The following is a 23,346-nucleotide window of genomic DNA, read 5'->3' on the forward strand; positions in this document are numbered from 1 at the left end:
TTCAACATAGCGACCAAAAGAATCAGATATCTAGGAATAAGTCTAATCAGAGATGTCAAGGAGTTACACATGTACATTTCAACACACTGCTAAAAGGAATAAAACAATGACTTAAATAGATGGAAAGACATTCCATGATCATGGATAGGAAAGATGGGTGTCATTAAGATGTCAAATCTGGTCCGGCATACCACGGCCTGCTTGGGTAACAGATTCAACCTTTCCCTTCAGGTGTGACACTGTCGTGAGAGGATGTGGATAAAAACCAAAGCATCTTAGTAACTGCACTCTAACTTAGTTGGAAATGGGACACCGAGACCATTGGAGATCCAAGAAACGAAAAGTCAGCCTGAGTTGGACCAAAGTGGGCTGAAGATGTCTTCAGCCAGTGTACAGGTGTGAACCTTGTGGAGGCAGCACAGTTGCGTTCCATGACAATGGACTGAATCCGATGATGGACGCCAAGACGGAGGTGCAGTGCGACAGGATAGGGAGTGCAAGGATGGTCCCATGTATAGCCTTGTGAGTGATAAATTCATTGAGGAGAAAAAGGAGCCTAAAAATCAGAAACTACTTAGGAGTCTAATTTTGGTGTCTATGATAAACTCAATGTATCAGAAAAGAACATAATCATGTAAAAGACTATCTTAAGTAAAAGTGACATAAATATCTTTGTGTGATACATCCTACAAAAGGTAGCATTAAATGGCGAAAAGAAGGTAGGAGGAAGAGGTGATTTTTGAAGAAAACAAGGAAAATGTCAGTTGCCTTTTATAAAGGATTTATTTTGTCTTTCATCAAGATTTCCTTTTGCCATTTCTGCAATTACTGTATGACAGAGTGCATATGGCAACTGGTCACATATAAAACAGTCTACTGCATACATAAGAATAATTTGTATTAAATCTGGTTTGTTTTCATAGCATATACACAATGGAACTCTCTCATAAAAGTTATATTTAAAAGCAAATGCTGCACAATATTTCCTGAAAGTAAAATACTTTGTGGTAACAAGGCTATTTGGTTTAACATCACGTTATTCTGTGATGTCTTTTAAACTTTTTGGAAAGCAGCATCATTTGTAGAAAAATCTTGGCTTGGGCTTAATATTGTAAAAAGTATGAATATGAAGTCTTTTAAATATTTTTATGAAAAAGCAGGAGACAATTACTTTTGAAGACAATGGGCATCTATTTAATCTTGAAATATATGTATGTTTTGAAATAATATTTTGAGAGTTTATTTACAATTGTAAAGGTTCTGTAAGCCTTACACAGAACCTTTACAATTGTAAATAAACTCTCAAAATATTATTTCAAAACTGCATTCAGAATGTGTCAACTGATAGTTACATTTAATACATTAATAATCAAACACATTTTACAATTTAAAAAAAGATGCCAATTCTACTCAAATTGATCTACAGGTTCAATGCAATACCAATCAAAATCCCAACAACCTACCTTGAAGACTTGGAAAAACTAGTTATCAAATTTATGTGGAAGGGAAAGAGAACCCAAATAGCTAAAGATATCCTGTAAAAGAAGAGCAAAGTAGGAGGACTATCACTTCCAGCGTTTAAAGCTTACTATAAAGCTACAGTGGTCAAAACAGCATGTTACTGGCACAAAGACAGAAGCATTGACCAATGGAATTGAGACTGTGGACACAGACCACCAAATCTATGGACAACTGATCTTTGATAAGGCCCCCAACTCCACTGAACTAGGACAGATAGCCTTTTCAATAAATGGGCATGGGATAATTGGACATCAATAACCAAAAGAATGAAAGAGGACCCCTATCTTTTACCCTATACAAAAATTAATTCAAAATAGATTAAAGATCTAAATGTAAGTGACAGTACCATAAAATTTCTAGAAGAAAATGCAGGGAAATATCTTCAAGATCAAGTAATAGGAGGTAGCTTCTTAAACTTTACATCTAAAGCACAAACAGTGAAAGAAAAAATAGATAAATGGGAACTCCTTAAGATCAAGAGCTTCTGTGCCTCAAAGGACTTTGACAAAAAGGTGACAAGGCAGTCAACTCAATGGAAGAAAATATTTGGAAACCACATATCGGATAAAGGCTTAATATCCTGTGTACATGAAGAAATTATACAGCTCATTAACAAAAGAACAACCCAATTATAAAATGGACAGAGGGCATGAATAGACACTTTTCTGAAAAGCAAATATAGATGATTAAACAGCAGACAAAAAGGGCAGTACAATGGCGGCTCAGTGGTAGAATTCTCGCCTGCCATGCTAGAGACCGGGTTCGATCCCCAGTGCCTGCCTAAGCAAAAAAAAAAAAAGTAGATGAAGAGGTGCTGATTTTCATTAGCCATAAGGGAAATGCAAAGCAAGATGACAATGAGGAGTCAACTCATATCTATAAGAATGGCTATTAAATAGAAAACTACAAATGCTGGAGAGGACATGGAAAAATAGGAACACTTATTCACTGTTGGTGGGAATGTAAAGTGGTGCAGCCACCATGGGAGACAGTTTGGAGACGTCTCAGAAAACTAAAGAGGGAGTTGCTCTATGACCCGGCACTACCAATACTTGGTATATACCCAGAAGAGCTGAAAGCAGTGACATGGACAGACATTTGCACACCAATGCTCGTAGGGGCACTATTCACAACTGCCAAAAGATAGAAACAATCCAAATGCCCATCAACAGTAAACAAAATGTGATATACACATACAATGGACTATTATGCAGCAGTAAGACAAAATGAGGTACTGAAGCATATGACAACATGGATGAACCTTGAGGACATAATGCTGAACGAAATAAGCCAGACACAAAAGGACAGATACTGCATGATTCTGCTCTTATGACTGGTAAAGACCAATGAAAACTGTCTAAAATTTAGAGTGCTGCTGACTGTACAACTAAGTGAGGATACTGTAGGAAATGGTTTGGTTTTTTTTTATATTATCCATGATGCCCAGCAGATGGAGGAAGCCAAAAGGTACAGTGACAGAAGCAGAATGATGAACTGTGATATATTTATATGATGGAATATGATTAGGCTCCAAAAGGAGGTATCTCACAAGGCATGTAACAAACTGAACGAACCTAGTGGACAGTGTGTTGTGCAAAATAAGCCAGGAACAAAAGAACAAATATACTAAGGTCTCTTTCAGAAAATACTTGTAGGAAGGTTAGAGCCTAGATTGTAAGCCCTTGCAGCAGCCACACTTAGTCTGAAGTTGTAAATGTATTTCTGGATGCTGAGACGCTGAGCTGTGTGTGTAACAACAGATATTGCTTAAAGTAACTATGTGACACATGGGACCCAGAGATGGAGTACTACAGCTCTGAAGGTTAGCACAGCTATGTATAGTAACAGTTGAAGTTACCAAAGGGGAGATCGGGACTCAACTGGAGCTAAAAATGAAGCTGATCTGGCTGGATATAGGGTAAATCAGAGTACAGGATGGAGGATGATAGTTGTGTGTACTCTAGACCTTCAACCTACTGTGTGGGACCAAAGGCAAAGTGGTTTATTCCGCCTGGAACCTGGATTTTCTATAATACATAATCTGGATTGGCCTGTATGGATAGCTTATTTGAACAGCCCACACTCCTGGGGTCCAGAGTGGGAATGAGATCTTGTAGTTCTATGTAGTTTGGTGTAGTACAAGGACACATCTCACTCTGTGATGCACTGATAATTGGGAGGTATTGGTGAAGTCCCTTGAGGGTCTGAAGGGAAGGGGAAATATATATGTATGTATGTATGTATATAAATATATGGAACTATTAAACTTTCCCATCTGTGAAACCACAGGTACCCTCTCAACCATTGGGGAATCCCAGGAAAATGCCCCAGGCCCTTTTTTTTTTTTTTAGGATCATGGGAGTTGTACTTATTTGGAAGTGAAGTTTTAACTATCAATACAAATGCCAAGAAACTACACAAACATCCACAGGAACTTTTTTTCATCTTTGTTTTGAATTGTTCACAAACATTTCCTACATAATTCAACATACAACAGAGAAAATGGTACATCTTTTTCTTTCAATTTGCATATAATGGAAAAACAATATATATATTTTACAAAGTTTAACTAATAAAACACTAGCAAATTGTTAGTTGAAGTCTAGGTGAGAAATAATCTAATAAAAATAATCAGAATTTATTCAGTCACTTCCATAACCAAGCATTATTCTGATTAATAAAACTGTTGCAAAGTAGGAGACAACAATTTACAAAAACAAACAAATAAAAAACTCCAGCTTATTATAAGCATGAATATGTGACAGAATATCTGTATCTTCCCAAACAATGGACTTTCAAACAATCAAGTCACCAGAACTGAATTTACCAAGGTATTCTCAGGCCCTTGGTTTTTACAAACTCTCTTTTTTTTTTGCATGGGCAGGCACCTGGAATCGAACCCGGGTCTCTGGCATAGCAGGCGAGAGGTCTGCCTGCTAAGCCACCGTGGCCTGCCCCAGATCCTTGATTTTGAGGGCTGTCCTTATGAAACTTGTTTCTGTCAGGGAGAAGCTAAGACTGCCCATGGTGAGGCATGGGAGTTGCTTCCAGGAAGCCTCTTTTTGCCTAGATGTGGCCTCTTTCTCTCTCTAGGCCCAACTCTCCAAGAAAGGTCACTGCCTTCCCTCACTGCATGGGAGATGACATTCAAGGGTAAAGTTTCCCTGGAGGCATGGGGCATGACTCCTGGGTTTGAATCTGGTCCTGGCACCCTGAGACTGACAATACCTTCTGGACCAAGGGGAGGAAAGGAGGTATAATAAATAAGGTATCAGCTGCCAAGAGAGAGCTAGTGAAGTTCAGAGGTTATTCTGGAGGTGACTCTTTTGCAAGCTTCAGTTATAGTGCTAATCGCCATGGTTTGCTAAATTGCAACCAGCATCACTCTGGTTGACTCCTGAGAACACCCAGGGCTTGAACTGAGACTCTATAAAGGTTTCATGCACTAAGTTTGCTTTCCTGGAACCTATACTTCCCCGAGGTTTCCTTGGTCAGATAATTCCTGAAACCCAGAGGGAGCAGCCTCTCCAAGATTATCAATTAATTACATCCCCCATCCTTTAGTTTTGATACTCCTTCTCAATCTGAAAAAGTCAAAAGAGGTATTCCCGAAAGATCCCTATTGATTGGGAGAAGAATCAAAGGAATAGGAGGAAGCATAACAGAGAGAATAGGATTTGAAAAATGAGTATGACTGCTGAATCACCATATTAATATTCCTTCTAGACTCAAGTGTTTAGGAGCAACTAGAAGGAAAAAATCTGAGACGGTGGAACAGTAGCCAATGACAAACTCCGGGATCTGTTCTCTAACTACTTGAAGCGTGCTTTGAAAATTACTGCTTTTTTCTTTCTTTGCCTTGTATATATATGTTACAATAAAAATGTTTTAAAAAAGAAAAAGGATGATTAAATAATGAGAATGGTTGCAAAATATTGTGAATATTCTAAAAATTACTGAACTGTACATTTTAAATAGTTAAAATGGTAAATTTTGTGTATTTTATTTCAGTTTAAAAAAAAATAAAATTAGCAAGTGTGCCAGTTTGAAAGTATTATGTATCCCAGAAAAGTCATGCTTTAATCCTGATTCAATAATACATGTTGGAAACTTCTGATTAGATCATCTCCAGTCTGATATGCCACACCCAATTGTGGATATGACCTTTGATTAGATGGAGATACGACTCCACCCATTCCAGGTGGGTCTTCATAGGTTTATTGGAATCCTTTATAAGAGGTAACATTTTGAAGAGATCAGAAATGACACAGCCAACAGAAACTTCAGAGCAGAGCTGACAGAGATGCTGACATTGGAGAACAGAGACACTGATGTCTGGAGATGCTTGGAGCCCAGTAGACGTTGCCATGAGATGTTAAGCAAGCCAGAAACTGGAGAGAGTCAAGGGAAGCCAAGAGATGAAAGCCAGCCCCAGAAAAGCAAAGTTTGAAATACCCCCCAGAGGCTGAAAGCAGAGTCTAGGAGCAAGGGACCAGCAGATACCAATCACATGACTATACAGCTGACAGAGGTGTTCCTGACACATCAGCCTTCCTTGAATTAAGGTATCTTTCCCTGGATGCCTCAGTTTGGACATTTTTATAGACATAGAACTGCAAACTTAGAACTTATTAAATTCCCCTTTTTAAAAGCTATTCCAGTTCTGGTATATTGCATTCCAGCAGCTTGCAAATTAACACGGCAAATATTAACCAAAAGAAATATGTTCTAGCTGTATTAACCAGATGAATTAACTTAAAGGCAAAAGACATTATTAAAGAAGGTGACAACAAAATGATAAAAGGTTCACTTCATCAGGAAAATACATTAGTTCTAGTTGAATAGCCTCAGAATGAATTAATTCCAAATTATCAGATTTGCAGAGAAAACCTGACAAATCTAGCATAGTAGACGATGTTAACATACCTCTCTCAATAACTGAAACATCAAGGATATAGAAGAGCTGAAGAAAATAATAAGTAAACTTGAGCTCTTAGATTCAACAATTAGAGGATATATACCTCTAAAGTGAAGGCTAACGGTGCTGAAATAAATCTCAGTTACTTAAAGGGTGAAAGTAAAGAAAAGCAGAAGCTGAACATGGAATTGCTTTTGTCTTACACAGCTTAGAGAAAGAAACATGATGGGAACAGAGGCAGCAAGATGTATTAGAATCTAGATTTCTAACACTTTCCCCCTCATTTTACCAAATCATTTTATAGATGTAAGAGAAAGAATTTAAAAAAGGATCTGCAAGATAGTAGTTACACTTACCTCTTCCTTTTAAATTTGAAAGTTTGGGTCAGACAGCATTTGGTAGAGAAAGAAAAGTAATTTAGTTCCTCAAATGACTAAGTGACACACAAGAATCTTCAGGAGTAATAATGAAAGTATCTGTTAACATACTTTTGGTTGAGAAGCAACTGAAAGTTTACCTACAAAGATATTGACTACAGTAGTATTTTTAAGTAAAAATTTGAAGACAACCCACATATTCATTAAGAGAAGAATGATGAAAAAATATGATCGTTTAAAAAAACTTATAAAGATGTTTATGGGTAGATGGATCATTGATGATTTTTGTTTTCTAAATTTTCTACTGTGCAAATGTTACTTCAATAAGAAGAAAAAATCTAGCAAATGTTTCTGTTTAATAATAACGATGACAACGCCCACTCATTAATGGTCTTTGTATTAGACTGTATATACTAGGTATTCTATATACAATTCATTAATCTATACTACTATAAAGCAGGTATTATTAGCCTCTTTTAACATGAAGTAACACAGTCCTCAGGCTTTGGTTTCTATCGGTTATTTGTTTTCCAATTTGAAGTATGAAATTATTTATAAATAAATATATTATTAAAATATTTCTATATAAATCTCTATATAAAATATAAATTATAATATATTTTATATTATTTATTTATAAACAATCAGTTTATAAGTTTTTGTCTCTTGGTTTGATATCTTGGTTTAGAACAGCACAGGAGTCACATTCAAAGAAATGCTGAAACGGAACCAAAAGAACCTAAACAAGAATCATTTTCCACAGCAGGGAGTTTGTTATTTGTGGAAGAGTCTTAAGACAGAACTGGACTTTTTTCTGTCTATACTAATTTCACATAAAAGAATAGAAGTAAGTACCACCTATCTTTTACTTTTCTATGGCTCTTTCCCCTTTATAAAATTCATACACTCCCTCATTTGATCCTTACAACATCATGGTAGGCAGGCTAGGAAGTAGTGTCCTCATTTCAAAGTTGAGGAAACGGAAGTTGAAAAATTAAAATGTCTTATTTTGCTAGTGAGTGGTGGGTAAAACCCAAATCCACATCTCCAAAGCCTGGGCCTTTTCTTTTAGACTTATCAACAGGGAAGACTTTCACAAAACCCTAGCACTTGTTGGGGAAATATCTGTCTTCCAGAAAACGGTAGCTTTTATAAATTTTTAATTGTTCCTTTTACTTTGACTACTTTTGAGAGGGATTGTTCCAATTACTCTATGTGTCTTGTGAAGGGTAAATATTCAGAGAATAATTTGCCTAGATACATTTTTTATGGAGACATTCACCAAAATGTCAATAGTGGTTAACTCTAAGAGGAGGCATTTTAGATAATTTTTTTTCTTTGAATCTCTGTTAAACACAACTCTGTCTTCTTCACATCATCCAGACTTAAAACCATCTTTGTGTCTCATATACACTGTACATTTAGTAGCAGGTGCTGCATAAACCACTCTTTCCTAAATGCCTATTATATCCATGTACTCTCTGTGAGATTATTTAATATCTTTCTTTAAACCAACTCACTTTTTAAAACTTAGCCTCATCCTAAATGACAATGTACATGAAATTGGCAGTTTAATGGTCTAGTTTAACCTTTTTCCTAACGTACATTAATAAATACATAACAATTCAAACTTAAAATTTGATCTACTAATTAAAATCACCTGACTAGTGGTACATGCACTAGGAAGCAATACAGTTAATGATTATTGAGTCAGTCTTTGACCTTCTCCCTCACTGCCCTCAACAGCAATCACCGAGTATTTTAGGTCCATCCTTCACTGTTGCTCTTACACTAATGCAGGTCCTCATTATTTCAGGCTTGTTTGGTTTTCTATTTGGTTTTCTTGATGCAGTTGGTCCCTAGCAATCTCCCAGACTCCAATCTTTGCTCCATTCTATATGTTGTCACCAAATTTTCATCTTCCTAAAACAAGTCTGTACTCTCCTTAACTCAATCTAAGCTTTCCAGGCCACCTTAATAAATACAGCAAAAACTTTCTACAAATTGGTCCTAGCCAACCTTTGTATCCCCATCTGTAGGAATCCATTTAATCATTAGTCTGAGAATAGATGTTATACACTATATTAATCTCCACAGCTTTATTCATTCTGTATCTTCAACCTGAAAAGCCCTCCCTCCAAACTAAAATTCAGCCTAGGTCAAGTATCCTTTTTTCTAAGAAGCCTGACCATAGAATCTGTGTTAATTTCTGAATTTCTAAAACCCACTTTATTTCAGTCAATCACAATACTTACCACACTCTACCCTAACTATGGATTATTTGTGTACTATTTAGTCTCCTCTCTACTACAGGTTCTCTAGGGTAGGATTATGTCTAATTTATCTTTGTTGTATAACCTGTACATAGATTCTAAAATATTTGTAGTTACCAAGGAAATCAAAGCAGACTCTTGAGAAAGTCAAATAAGATAAACTTCATTCAATACACTTCAAAAGACCACCCAGGGCATTTTCTCCACGGGCGGCACTCCCGCCCCCAGCCACCCAGCCCTCCTCTCCCTCTTTCTCCGCGGGCAGTGCTCCCGCCGCCGGCCAGCCAGCCCTCCTCTCCCTCTTTCTCGGCCGGCGGTGCTCCCACCGCTGGCCAGCCAGCCCTCCTCTCCCTTTCTCCGCCGGCGGCGCTCCCGCCGCCAGTCAGCCAGCCCTCCTCTTCCCCCTTCTCTGCCGGCAGCACTCCCGCCGCCATCTTGCCCTTCTCTTTCCCCTCCTGTTCCGGCGCCCCATCCACCATCTTATCCTTCTCTTTCCCCTCCTGCTCCGGCGCTCCATCCGCCATCTTATCCTTCCCTTTCTCCTCCTGCTCCGGCGGCTCTCCAACCACCACCGTGCCCTCTGCCGCCTTCAGCAGCTCTTCCGCCACCGTCCTCGACAGTCTTGCCACCCTCACCTTTCCTCCTCCAGAACAGCTACTGGGGGAGTGGAGACGATACAGAGCAGCTTCCGGAGCCACGACGGACATCAAAGGGACGGGGTACCCCATCCTGGAATGGTTGACTGTCTGGGAGAACAAGCTCCGGTGAGATCGCCGAGGGGTGCGGGCTTTCCCGGGCGGGACGGCAAGCGGCCGGAGTCCCTCCCTTCCTCCTTCCCAGGCCAGCTGGCAGAATTGGGCAGGCGGTCCCCTCGGGCCGCGGCGGCTGGCGCCCCCACCACGCGAGGCCTCCCAGACCAACTGAGAGTGTTGGGTCGGAAATCGCCAGACCGCGGAGAACGGTGACCGGGGGGGTCCCTTCCAAACACGTGACTCCCCGGTCTGGCTGGGAACGGTGCACTCTCCCAGGCCGCGGCGCCTGGTGCCCTCCGGCCATGCTTGGCGCCCCGGGACGACTAGGAAGTTCGGTCGGGCACTCTCCCGGGCTGCGGCGACCGGTGACCCTCCCCGCGTTCGGACCCCCGGGCCAGCTGGCACTCTTCGAAGCGGCTTCGGCTGGCGAACCTCCCCCACGGGGAGAGTTTTCCAAAGTTAAAGGACCCACAGCACCTTTTGCTGGTGGAACCCGCAGACAAACGTGTGCCACGAGCACCACCTACTGTGCAGGATAGGAAAGACAGAACCCAGAGATTTCACAGAAGGATCTTTCAGCCTGTTGGGTCCAACACCCAGGGAAGTCTGACTAAATGCCCAGACGCCAGCAGAGGATAACGGATCACGCTCAGAAAATTGAAAATATGGCCCAGTCAAAGGAACAGACCAACAGTTCAAATGAGATACAGGAGCTGAAACAACTAATGCTGAGTCTATGAACAGAAATGGAAAACCTCTTCAAAAACGGAATCGATAAACTTAGGGAGGGCATGAAGAAGACATCGGCTGAACAAAAAGAAATAGAAAAACTGAAAAAACAAATCACAGAGCTTATGGAAGTGAAAGATAAAGTAGAAAAGATGGAAAAAACAATGGATACCTACAATGATAGATTTAAAGAGACAGAAGCTAGAATTAGTGATTTGGAGGATGGAACATCTGAATTCCAAAAAGAAACAGAAACTATCGGGAAAAGAACGGAAAAATTTGAACAGGGTACCAGGGAACTCAAGGACAATATGAAGCGCACAAATATACGTGTTGTGGGTGTCCCAGAAGAAGAGAGGGGAAAAGGAGGAGAAAAACTAATGGAAGTAATTATCACTGAAAATTTCCCAACTCTTATGAAAGACCTAAAATTACAGATACAAGAAGTGCAGCGCACCCCAAAGAGATTAGACCCAAATAGGCGTTCTCCAAGACACTTACTAGTTAGAATGTCAGAGGTCAAAGAGAAAGAGAGGATCTTGAAAGCAGCAAGAGAAAAACAATCCATCACATACAAGGGAAACCCAATAAGACTATGTGTAGATTTCTCAGCAGAAACCATGGAAGCTAGAAGACAGAGGGATGATATATTTAAATTACTAAAAGAGAAAAACTGCCAACCAAGACTCCTATATCCAGAAAAATTGTCCTTCAAAACTGAGGGAGAAATTAAAACATTCTCAGACAAAAAGTCACTGAGAGAATTTGTGACCAAGAGACCAGCTCTGCAAGAAATACTAAAGGGCGCACTAGAGTCAGATATGAAAAGACAGAAGAGAGAGGTATGGAGAAGAGTGTAGAAAGAAGGAAAGTCAGATATGATATATATAATACAAAAGGCAAAATGGTAGAGGAAAATATAATCCAAACACTAATAACACTAAATGTTAATGGACTGAATTCCCCAATCAAAAGACATAGACTGGAAGAACGGATTAAAAAACAGGATCCTTCTATATGCTGTCTACAGGAAACACATCTTAGACACAAAGATAAACATAGGTTGAAAGTGAAAGGTTGGGAAAAGATATTTCATGCAAATAACAACCAGAAAAGAGCAGGAGTGGCTATACTAATATCCAACAAATTAGACTTCAAATGTAAAACAGTTAAAAGAGACAAAGAAGGACACTATCTACTAATAAAAGGAACAATTAAACAAGAAGACATAACAATCATAAATATTTATGCACCGAACCAGAATGCCCCAAAATACGTGAGGAATACACTGCAAACACTGAAAAGGGAAATAGACACATAAACAATAATAGCTGGAGACTTCAATTCCCCACTCTCATCAATGGACAGAACATCTAGACAGAGGATCAATAAAGAAATACAGAATCTGAATATTACCATAAATGAGCTAGACTTCACAGACATTTATAGGACATTACATCCCACAACAGCAGGATACACCTTTTTCTCAAGTGCTCATGGATCATTCTCAAAGATAGACCATATCCTGGGTCACAAAGCAAGTCTTAACAAATGTAAAAAGATTGAAATCATACACAACACTTTCTCGGATCATAAAGGAATGAAGTTGGAAATCAATAATAGGCCGAGTGCCAGAAAATTCACAAATACGTGGAGGCTCAACAACACACTCTTAAACAACGACTGGGTCAAAGAAGAAATTGCAAGAGAAATTAGTAAATACCTCGAGGCAAATGAAAATGAAAACACAACATATCAAAACCTATGGGACGCAGCAAAGGCAGTGCTAAGAGGGAAATGTATTGCCCTAAATGCCTATATCAGAAAAGAAGAAAAGGCAAAAATGCAGGAATTAACTGTCCACTTGGAAGAACTGGAGAAAGAACAGCAAACTAATCCCAAAGCAAGCAAAAGGAAAGAAATTACAAAGATTAGAGCAGAAATAAATGAAAATGAAAACAATAGAGAAAATCAATAAGACCAGAAGTTGGTTCTATGAGAAAATCAATAAGATTGATGGGCCCTTAGCAAGATTGACAAAAAGAAGAAGAGAGAGGATGCAAATAAATAAGATCAGAAATGGAAGAGGAGACATAACTACTGACCTCACAGAAATAAAGGAGGTAATAACAGGATACTATGAACAACTTTACGCTAATAAATACAACATCTTAGATGAAATGGATGGGTCCCTGGAAAGACATGAACAGCCAACTTTGACTCAAGAAGAAATAGATGACCTCAACAAACCAATCACAAGTAAAGAGACTGAATTAGTCATTCAAAAGCTCCCTAAAAAGAAAAGTCCAGGACCAGACGGCTTCACATGTGAATTCTATCAAACATTCCAGAAAGAATTAGTACCAACTCTCCTCAAACTCTTCAAAAAAATCGAAGTGGAGGGAAAACTACCTAATTCATTCTATGAAGCCAACATCACCCTCATACCAAAACCAGGCAAAGATATTACAAAAAAAGAAAACTACAGGCCAATCTCTCTAATGAATATAGATGCAAAAATCCTCAATAAAATTCTAGCAAATCGTATCCAACAACACATTAAAAGAATTATACAACATGACCAAGTAGGATTCATCCCAGGTATGCAAGGATGGTTCAACATAAGAAAATCAATTAATGTAACACACCATATCAACAAATCAAAGCAGAAAAATCACATGATCATCTAAATTGATGTAGAGAAGGCATTTGACAAGATTCGACATCCTTTCCTGTTGAAAACACTTGAAAAGATAGGGTTAAGGGAACTTCCTTAAAATGATAGAGGGAATATATGAAAAACCCACAGCTAAAATCATCCTCAATGGGGAAAAATTGAAAACTTTCCCTCTAAGATCAGGAACAAGACAAGGATGTCCACTATCACCACTGTTATTCAACATTGTGTTGGAGGTTCTAGCCAGAGCAATTAGACAAGAAAAAGAAATACAAGGCATCAAAATTGGAAAGGAAGAAATAAAACTATCACTGTTTGCAGACGATATGTTACTATACGTCGAAAACCCGCAAAAATCCACAACAAAACTACTAGAGCTAATAAATGAGTACAGCAAAGTAGCAGGCTACAAGATCAACATTCAAAAATCTGTAGTATTTCTATACACTAGTAATGAACAAGCTGAGGGGGAAATCAAGAAACGAATCCCATTTACGATCGCAACTAAAAGAATAAAATACCTAGGAATAAATTTAACTAAAGAGACAAAAAACCTATATAAAGAAAACTACAAAAAACTGCTAAAAGAAATCACAGAAGACCTAAATAGATGGAAGGGCATACCGTGTTCATGGATTGGAAGACTAAATATAATTAAGATGTCAATCCTACCTAAACTGATCTACAGATTCAATGCAATACCAATCAAAATCCCAACAACTTATTTTTCAGAAATAGAAAAACCAATAAGCAAATTTATCTGGAAGGGCAGGTTGCCTCGAATTGCTAAAAACATCTTGAGGAAAAAAAACGAAGCTGGAGGTCTCGCACTGCCTGACTTTAAGGCATATTATGAAGCCACAGTGGTCAAAACAGCATGGTATTGGCATAAAGATAGATATATCGACCAATGGAATCGAATAGAGTGCTCAGAAATAGACCCTCTCATCTACAGACATTTGATCTTTGATAAGGCAGTCAAGCCAACTTACCTGGGACAGAACAGTCTCTTCAATAAATGGTGCCTAGAGAACTGGATATCCATATGCAAAAGAATGAAAGAAGACCCGTATCTCACACCTTATACAAAAGTTAACTCAAAATGGATCAAAGATCTAAATATTAGGTCTAAGAACATAAAACAGTTAGAGGAAAATGTAGGGAGATATCTTATGAATCTTACAATTGGAGGCGGTTTTATGGACCTTAAACCTAAAGCAAGAGCATTGAAGAAGGAAATAAATAAATGGGAGCTCCGCAAAATTAAACACTTTTGTGCATCAAAGAACTTCATCAAGTAAGTAGAAAGACAGCCTACACAATGGGAGATAATATTTTGAAATGATATATCAGATAAAGGTTTAGTATCCAGAATTTATAAAGAGATTGTTCAACTCAACAACAAAAAGACATCCAACCCAATTACAAAATGGGAAAAAGACTTGAACAGACACCTACCAGAAGAGGAAATACGGATGGTCAAGAGGCACATGAAGAGATGCTCAATGTCCCTGGCCATTAGAGAAATGCAAATCAAAACCACAATGAGATATCATCTCACACCCACCAGAATGGCCATTATCAACAAAACAGAAAATGACAAGTGCTGGAGAGGATGCGGAGAAAGAGGCACACTTATCCACTGTTGGTGGGAATGACAAATGGTGCAACCACTGTGGAAGGCAGTTTGGCGGTTCCTCAAAAAGCTGAATATAGAATTGCCATGTGACCCAGCAATACCATTGCTAGGTATCTACTCAAAGGACTTAAGGGCAAAGACACAAACGGACATTTGCACACCAATGTTTATGGCAGCGTTATTTACAATTGCAGAGAGATGGAAACAGCCAAAATGTCCATCAACAGAAGAATGGCTAAACAAACTGTGGTATATACATACGATGGAATATTATGCAGCTTTAAGACAAGATAAACTTATGAAGCATGTAATAACATGGATGGACCTAGAGAACATTATGCTGAGTGAGTCCAGCCAAAAACTAAAGGACAAATACTGTATGGTCCCACTGATGTGAACAGACATTCGAGAATAAACTTGGAATATGTCATTGGTAACAGAGTGCAGCAGGAGTTAGAAACAGGGTAAGATAATGGGTAACTGGAGCTGAAGGGATACAGACTGTGCAACAGGATTAGATACAAAAACTCAAAAACTGACAGCACAATAATACCTAAGTGTAAAGTAATCATGTTCTGCATCTGAGCTATAGGGTTTTTTTTCTTTTTTTTTACTATTATTATTACTTTTATTTCTTTTCTCTATATTAACATTCTATATCTTTTTCTGTTGTGTTGCTACTTCCTCTAAACCGATGCAAATGTACTAAGAAATGATGATCATGCATCTATGTGATGATGGTAAGAATTACTGATTGCATATGTAGAATGGTATGATTTCTAAATGTTGCGTTAATTTCTTTTTTTTCCGTTAATTAATAAAAAAAAAAAAACAGTAAAGCACTGCAACTAGACAAATGGCAATCTTATATGTAAGGAACTCTATCTAAATCAATATGGAAAAAAACACTTTAACACTCAATAAAAAAATGCAAAAGAAAACAAAACAAAACAAAAAGACCACCCAGGGGCTTCCGGGTCAAGATGGCGGCTTAACAACATGTGCGTTTTAGTTCGTTCTCCAGAACAACTGCTAAATAACCAGTAACAGTACATAACAGCTCCTGGGGCCACGTCAGTGGCCAGACAGACAACGTACCCCAGTCTGGAACAGCTGGACCAGCTGCGAGCACCCCCCAAAACCGTGAATTCCCAAAGCTGCGGTGGCCGGCGCCTCTCCCCCACAGGCCGCTTCCCAGAGGGGAAAGGAAAGGACTTTACCAGCAGCAGTGACTGGGCACAATAAAACGCCAACTGTGGAACTAAATAACAAATTCTGATTACTAAAATTAGGCCCCCAGCTTAGGTGAACCCGATCAAAGAGGAGGTTGCTCATTTTTGCCCCGGCACCAAGGGGGCAGGACTGACAGAAAAAGGGGGAAAAAAAGAAGGAAACAGGTTTTTGTGGCTGTGTATCTACAAAGGCTTGACTGCCTCTGGATACAGCGGCAGGAATTTTCAGGCTGCAACTGCCCCAGCCATAGGCAGAAGTGAGCTCTTTTGGGGGCTTACCTGGAGCCTGTGCCGTCCCCAGGGGAGGGGTGAAGGCCCACCCAGGTGGAATCCCTCCATCAAGGAATTCAGACACCAGGGCTTGGTAATTTGAAGCCATTAAAACCAGCCTACAACCTCTCCTCTGTCTCCACCACACCCCCAGCAGGGAGGGTCTACCAAAGTTAAAGGTACCGCATCATCTTATGCTGGTGGGACCTGCAGTCAGACAAGCACTACATACTGGGCAGGATAAGAAAAACAGAGTCCAGAGACTTCACAGGAAAGTCTTTCAACCTGCTGGGTCTCATGCTCAGGGAAAACCGACGCAGGTGACTCTTTCCTCCTGATAGGAGGCCAGTTTGGTCTGGGAAAATCTGGCTGGGGTCTATAATATCTAAGCAGACCCTCCTAAGTGTGTGGGGAGGAAAGGTACCACACAAGCAGGGCAAGAAACAAGAAAACAAGAACTGAAAAATCCTCCTCTGTTAAACAAAACTTAAGCTAAAGGTTCAGATAAAGCTGAACAGAATGTCAAAGAAGAGACAGACAACAAATTCATCCAGCAAGAAAACCCTAGATAAAAGAAGTGAAAGCAATCTCCAGAATAAACTAATTAAGGTAATTAAATGCCTAGACACCAGCAAAAAATAACAAATCACACTAAGGAAATTGAAGATATGGCCCAGTCAAAGGAACAAACCAACAATTCAAATGACATACAGGAGCTGAAACAACTAATTCAGAATATACGAACAGACATGGAAAACCTCATCAAAAACCAAATCAATGAATTGAGGGAGGATATAAAGAAGGCAAGGAAAGAACAAAAAGAAGAAACTGAAAGTCTGAAAAAACAAATTGCAGAACTTATGGGAATGAAAGACACAGTAGAAGAGATGAAAAAAACAATGGAAACCTACAATGGTAGATTTCGAGAGACAGAACATAGGATTTCTAAACTGGAGGACGGAACATCTGAAATCCGACAAGAAACAGAAACTATAGGAAAAAAAATGGAAAAATATGAGCAGGGACTCAGGGAACTGAAAGACAATATGAAGCACATAAATATACGTGTTGTGGGTGTCCCAGAAGGAGAAGAGAAGAGAAAAGGAGGAGAAAAACTAATGGAGGAAATTATCACTGAAAATTTCCCAACTCTTATGAAAGACTTAAAATTACAGATCCAAGAAGTGCAGCGTACCCCAAAGAGAACAGATCCAAATAGACATACTCCAAGACATTTAATAATCAGAATGTCCAAGGTCAAAGAGAAACAGAGGATCTTGAAAGCAGCAAGAGAGAAGCAATTCATCACATACAAGGGAAGCCCAATAAGACTATGCACAGATCTCTCAGCAGAAACCATGCAGACGAGAAGACAGTGGGATAATATATTTAAATTATTAAAAGAGAAAAACTGCCAACCAAGAATTCTATATCCAGCAAAACTGTCCTGCAAAAATGAGGGAGAAATGAAAACATTTTCAGACAAAAAATCACTGAGAGAATTTGTGACCAAGAGACCAGCTCTGCAAGAAATACTAAAGGGAACACTAGAGACAGATACGAAGACAGAAGAGAGAGGTGTGGAGAAGAGTGTAGAAAGGAAGACTATGAGTGAAGGTAAAAGGAAGGAAAATTAGATATGACATATAAAATCCAGAAGGCAAAATAGTAGAAGAAAGTACTACCCATACAGTAATAACACTGAATGTTAATGGATTAAACTCTCCAATCAAAAGACATAGTCTGGCAGAATGGTTTAAAAAACAGGACCCATGTATATGCTGTCTCTACTCAAAGGTCACGAGGCCAAGGACACAAATGGACATTTACATGTTTATAGCAGCATTATTAACAATTACCAAGTGATGGAAACAGCCAAAATGTCCATCAATAGAAAGTTGGTTAAACAAACTGTGACATTTACATAAGATGGAATATTATGCAGCTGTAAGACAGAATAAAGTTATGAAGTATGTAACAACATGAATGGACCTTAAGGACATTATGCTGAGTGTGATTAGCCAGAAACAAAAGGACAAATACTGTATGGTCTCACTGACATGAACTGACGTTAGTGAATAAACTTAGAATATTTCCTTGGTAACAGAGACCATCAGGAGATAGAAATAGGGTGAGATATTGGGTGATTGGAGCTGAAGGGATACAGATTGTGCAACAGGACTGAATATAAAATCTCAGATATGGACAGCACAATACTACCTAACAGTAATGTAATTATGTTAAAACACTGAATGAACCTGCATGTGAGAATGATAGAGGGAGGAGGACTGGGGACATAAATGAAATCAGAAAGAAAGATAGATGGTCAAGATCGAGATGGTATAATCTAGGAATGCCTAGAGTGTATAATAATAGTGAAATGTACAATGTACAAATTTAAGAAATGTTTTTGCTTGAGGAAGAACAAAGGAATGTCATTATTGCAGGGTGTTGAAAATAGATGATAATTAATACTTTAAAATGTCACCTTATGTGTGAGACTAAAGCAAAAAATGTTTATTTGTTACAAAATTTATATTTTAACTGGAGCATTTCCTAATATAACACATGTAGATAGTTTGATTGAATGTCATAAGTACTTGGAATCTCAGGTAGGACATGAGATTTTGTTGGTTTGTCCAGAGTGATGCCCCGATGAATCCCAGAGTGATTTGATCAGTGACTGGAAAAGTATTTGCAAGCCCCCTTCAGGGAATGGTGAGAGTGGGGAGAAATTCAACTTCCCCAAGTTGAATTCTTGATATTCTCACAAGCAGTGTGGACAACCAAAGCTATAGGCTGAGTCCCCAGGCTTGGGGTTTGTTCACATGAAACTTAACCCCACAAAGGATAGGTCAAGTCTACTTAAAATTTAGGCCTAAGAGTCACCCCCAAGAGAGCCTCTTTTGTTGCTCAGATGTGGCCTCTCTCTCCAGCCAACACGAGCAGTCTCACCACCCTTCCCCTCTCTGCGTCGGACATGACTCCCAGGGGTGTGGACCTTCCTGGCAACGTGGGACAGAGATCCTGGAATGAGCTGAGACTCAGCATCAAGGGACTGAGAAAAACCCTAGAATGAGCTGAGACTTAACATCAAGGGATTGAGAGAACCTTCTCGACCAAAGGGGGAAGAGTGAAATGAGACTAAGTGTCAATGGCTGAGAGATTCCAAACAGAGTTGAGAGGTTATCCTGGAGGTTATTCTTATGCATTAAGTAGATATCACCTTGTTGTTCAAGATGTAGTGGAGAGGCTGGAGGGAACTGCCTGAAAATGTAGAGCTGTGTTCCAGTAGCCATGTTTCTTGATGATGATTGAACAATGATATAGCTTTCACAATAAGACTCTGCGAATGTGAAAACCTTGTGTCTGATGCTCCTTTTAGCTACTATATCAGCAGAAGAGTAGAACATATGGAATAAAAATAAATAATAGGGGGAACAAATGTTAAAATAAATTTAGTTTGAAATGCTAGTGGTAAATGAAAGCGAGGGGTAAGGGGTATGGTTTGTATAATTTTTTTTTTCTCTGTTATCGTTTTATTTCTTTTTCTGTTGTCTTTTTATTTCTTTTTCTAAATTGATGCAAATGTTCTAAGAAATGATGAATATGCAACTATGTGATGATATTAAGAATTACCAATTTTATATGTAGAATGGAATGATCTCTTAATGTTTTGTTAATTTTTTTAATTAATAAAAAAAGTTAAAAAAAAAAAAAAAGACCACCCAAACTTTTTTGAAACTACAAAATACTGTCCTTATAGATATTAAAAGTCTGTAATGTCATTACACTACCTGAAATCAGTGAGCTAAAGTCTAGGTTTGGATATAATATCATTCACCTTGTATGTGGAAGCCTCTTAAGCAGGTTGACTTGCTGAACTTGCATAATTCCCCAGTTGTCACTGGGTTACCCTTCCCGAACCTCAATGTTCCCATTGATAAAAAGACCTAAGATCTTGTCCTAGCTTAAAATCCTAAGCATCTTGGTCGTGCCAAAGTGACTTATCCCCAATAACCTCAGGATAACCCCTACTTGAAAAATAAATGCAATTAAAGGAGTTAGCCCTTTTCCAGTTCTATTTAACTCCTTCACAAAGTTTTGATCCATTTATAATAGGTTAGGCAGTTTACTAGACCATCTTCTTAAGATCAAAACAGATGCTCAAATGATAGTAATTTTCTGGTATTTAAATGTATACAGGATAAGATATTTTACATTTATTGTTTTATTTAATCTTTGCAACCCTAAAAGGTAGGCATCTTTAGTTCAGTGTTTCTTAACCAGAGGCAATCTTGCTCCCTCAGAGGCCATATAGCAATGCATAGAGACATTTTTGCTTGTCAAAACGGGGGGGGGGGGGGGGGGGGGGTGCTCCCAGCATTTAGCAGAGAGAGGCCAGGAATGCTCTGTACAAGGCAGCCTCCACTAAAAAAAAATTATCCAGCCCAAATATCAACAGTGCCAAGGCTGAGGAATCCTATCAGCCTCATCATTCAGTTAAGAAATCAAAGATTCAGAAAGTTTAACTTATTTGTCCAGAGTTATACAGAGGGTTAAATGAGTGGAGATCCAAAAATCATCTCTTTGTTGAAGCCAGTGACACACTAGTGACACCTTCCATCATAGAACTATCTCAATTACTTGTGACTTTTTCTGATTAAATTTCTTTCATTTCTTATGACTGTCTCCTTTCCTCTACTAGGCATTTAAAATTGTGCTAATCAGCATGATAATTGCATTAGTTTACTTTATTCAAGAAAGGATTAAGAAGCAATTTTCTCTTTGACTCTTAGGTCAGACTTAATATCTCCTTCTCCTCTTCTCTTGTGCTCCCACATTCAGTATACATAGCTTAGTTGTAGCAACTGTCATATTGTACTTTGACTGTATGACTGTCTCCCTTTAGACAGTGTGCTTCTTGAAAGCAAGGTTTGCCTTTTTATTTTTGTTTTCCTAATGCCAAGCAGAGAATCCAAGCAGACTATATATATTTAATAAATATTTATTAAGCAAATATTACAAAACTGACTAAACTACATAACGTACCCAAGGACACACATCTACTAAATGAAAGAATTAGAATTCAAATCCAAGTCTCTCTCCAGATGGGTCCCTGGACCAGATAAGTCCTGAAACCTAAAGGGGCCAGCCTCTCCAGAACATCAGCTAGTTCCATCTCCCTACCCCATATTATTGATAGCTCTTCCAACATGAAAAAGTTAGAACGGCCATAGCCCAAATACAAATAACGAGTGGGAAAAAGATCAAAGGTGACGGTGGAGTTAACAGAGATGGTAGAGTTTAACAAACGAGTATGATTGCTGAATCATTATATTGTTATTTCTTCTAGTCTCCAGTTTCTCAGAGCAGCTAGAAGTTAAAACCTAAAATTGCGGCATTGTAACCCATATCAAATTCTGCAATCTGTTCTACAACTAATTCTTGTGCTGCACTTTGAAATTTATTGATTTTTTTTGTATAGATGGTATTTTCTCTCTCTCTCTCTCTCTCACACACACACACACACACAGTTGATCATGATGATAAAAAAAATATTTCTTCTAGCTTCCAATGTTCTGGAGTAATTAGAAGGAAAAATCTGAGATGATGGTATGGTAGCCCATGACAAACTTTGGTGTCTGTCCCGTAAATAATTGTTGGGGACTGCTTTGAAAACTACTGCTTTTTTCTTTCTTTGCTTTGTATATATGTTATATTATACAATAAAAAAAGTTAAAAATCCAAATATCTCTGTTGCCAAAGCCTATACTTACAATGTCACAATTAAGCTAAAAATTAGATGTCAACATTCTGTAAAAGAGTCCAAGTAGTACTCCTACCCAAATACCAGAATTATAAAGGGACCATGGTTTTTTTCTTAATATCCTCCTGAATTAGAAACTCATTACATAAAAATTCATGTCATTCTGAGCTGTCACAGGAATTGTTTATAAAAACTATAGTAGAGTCTCTTAGGAAAAAAACTTACCTTAACTTTAGCTTTTATTTCTTCACTGTCCCCTTCTCCATCATTGTGGGGTTCCAAGCCAGACTCCTTCTGGATGTCTTTGTTTAGTACAGAGTACTCTTCTAGTAGAGTGTCAAACAAAACTATTCGCTTGTTCTTGAAGAAGCCATAAAAATAAGCATTGCTGTGGGAAGAGCGTTTAGATCCTAAGGAAAAGACAGTGCAAAGCATGGAGAAGAATTTAAAAGTCTGGGGTCCTTTGGAGAGACTCCTAGAAGTTGAATTATTGGAAAAGACATTGATATTTTCAAAATTTTTAATACCTGAAGATAAACCTTATCAACATAAATTACTACCAAGGCTGATTCCCTGCAGCCTTGCCAACAAATACTTATGATTGTTGTAGCACTATTTACAGCAATGAGAAAATAAATAGCACCTCAAGAGCCAACAATAGTGGGATGATTAAATCATGATCAAGCTATGAAATGGAATTTTATACAACCAAAACACAATTAAATTTTAAAAGAATTTTAACAAGATAGGAAAATGCTCACCAATATACCACAAAGGATGCAATCTATTAGCAAATTCCATCAATTCTACCTCTAAAACATATCCCAAACGCACCCACTTCTCTTCACCCTAGTCCAAGTTACCATTATCTCCTACCTGGACTATAGCTAAGCTTTCCAATGGCTTTTCTCACTGAATTTAAGATAAAATCCAAGCTCTTTACCCTGTCTTACAAAGGCCTATGCTGACCGACTCTGTTTCAGACTACATTTCGTACCACTCTCTTGCTATGCTTGAGCCACAATGGACTTCTGTTCTTTGAATATACCAAACTCGCAAAGGTCTTCCCATTGATCTCAGCATGATGTTCTTTCCTTTAATTCAGGTTTCATCTTAAGTGTCATTTGCTAAGAGAGGTCTTCCCTTATGATCCTTCACATCATACTAATTTAATTCTTTACACAAAAT

At 38.5% G+C, this 23,346-nt stretch overlaps 1 protein-coding gene across 3 annotated transcripts in view; it reads right to left on the minus strand.

Moving 5' to 3' along the window:
* Positions 1–23,346, minus strand: part of ZMPSTE24 (zinc metallopeptidase STE24) — an 86,229-nt gene that overhangs the window by 41,499 nt on the left and 21,384 nt on the right. For all 3 annotated transcript variants that reach the window (XM_077150145.1, XM_077150146.1, XM_077150144.1), the window contains exon 7: positions 22,384–22,568. In XM_077150145.1, the coding sequence (XP_077006260.1) occupies positions 22,384–22,568 (185 nt within the window). The remainder of the gene's footprint in view (positions 1–22,383; positions 22,569–23,346) is intronic.

This window comes from Tamandua tetradactyla, chromosome 2, assembly GCF_023851605.1.
Source record: "Tamandua tetradactyla isolate mTamTet1 chromosome 2, mTamTet1.pri, whole genome shotgun sequence".
Classification (NCBI taxonomy): domain Eukaryota; kingdom Metazoa; phylum Chordata; class Mammalia; order Pilosa; family Myrmecophagidae; genus Tamandua; species Tamandua tetradactyla.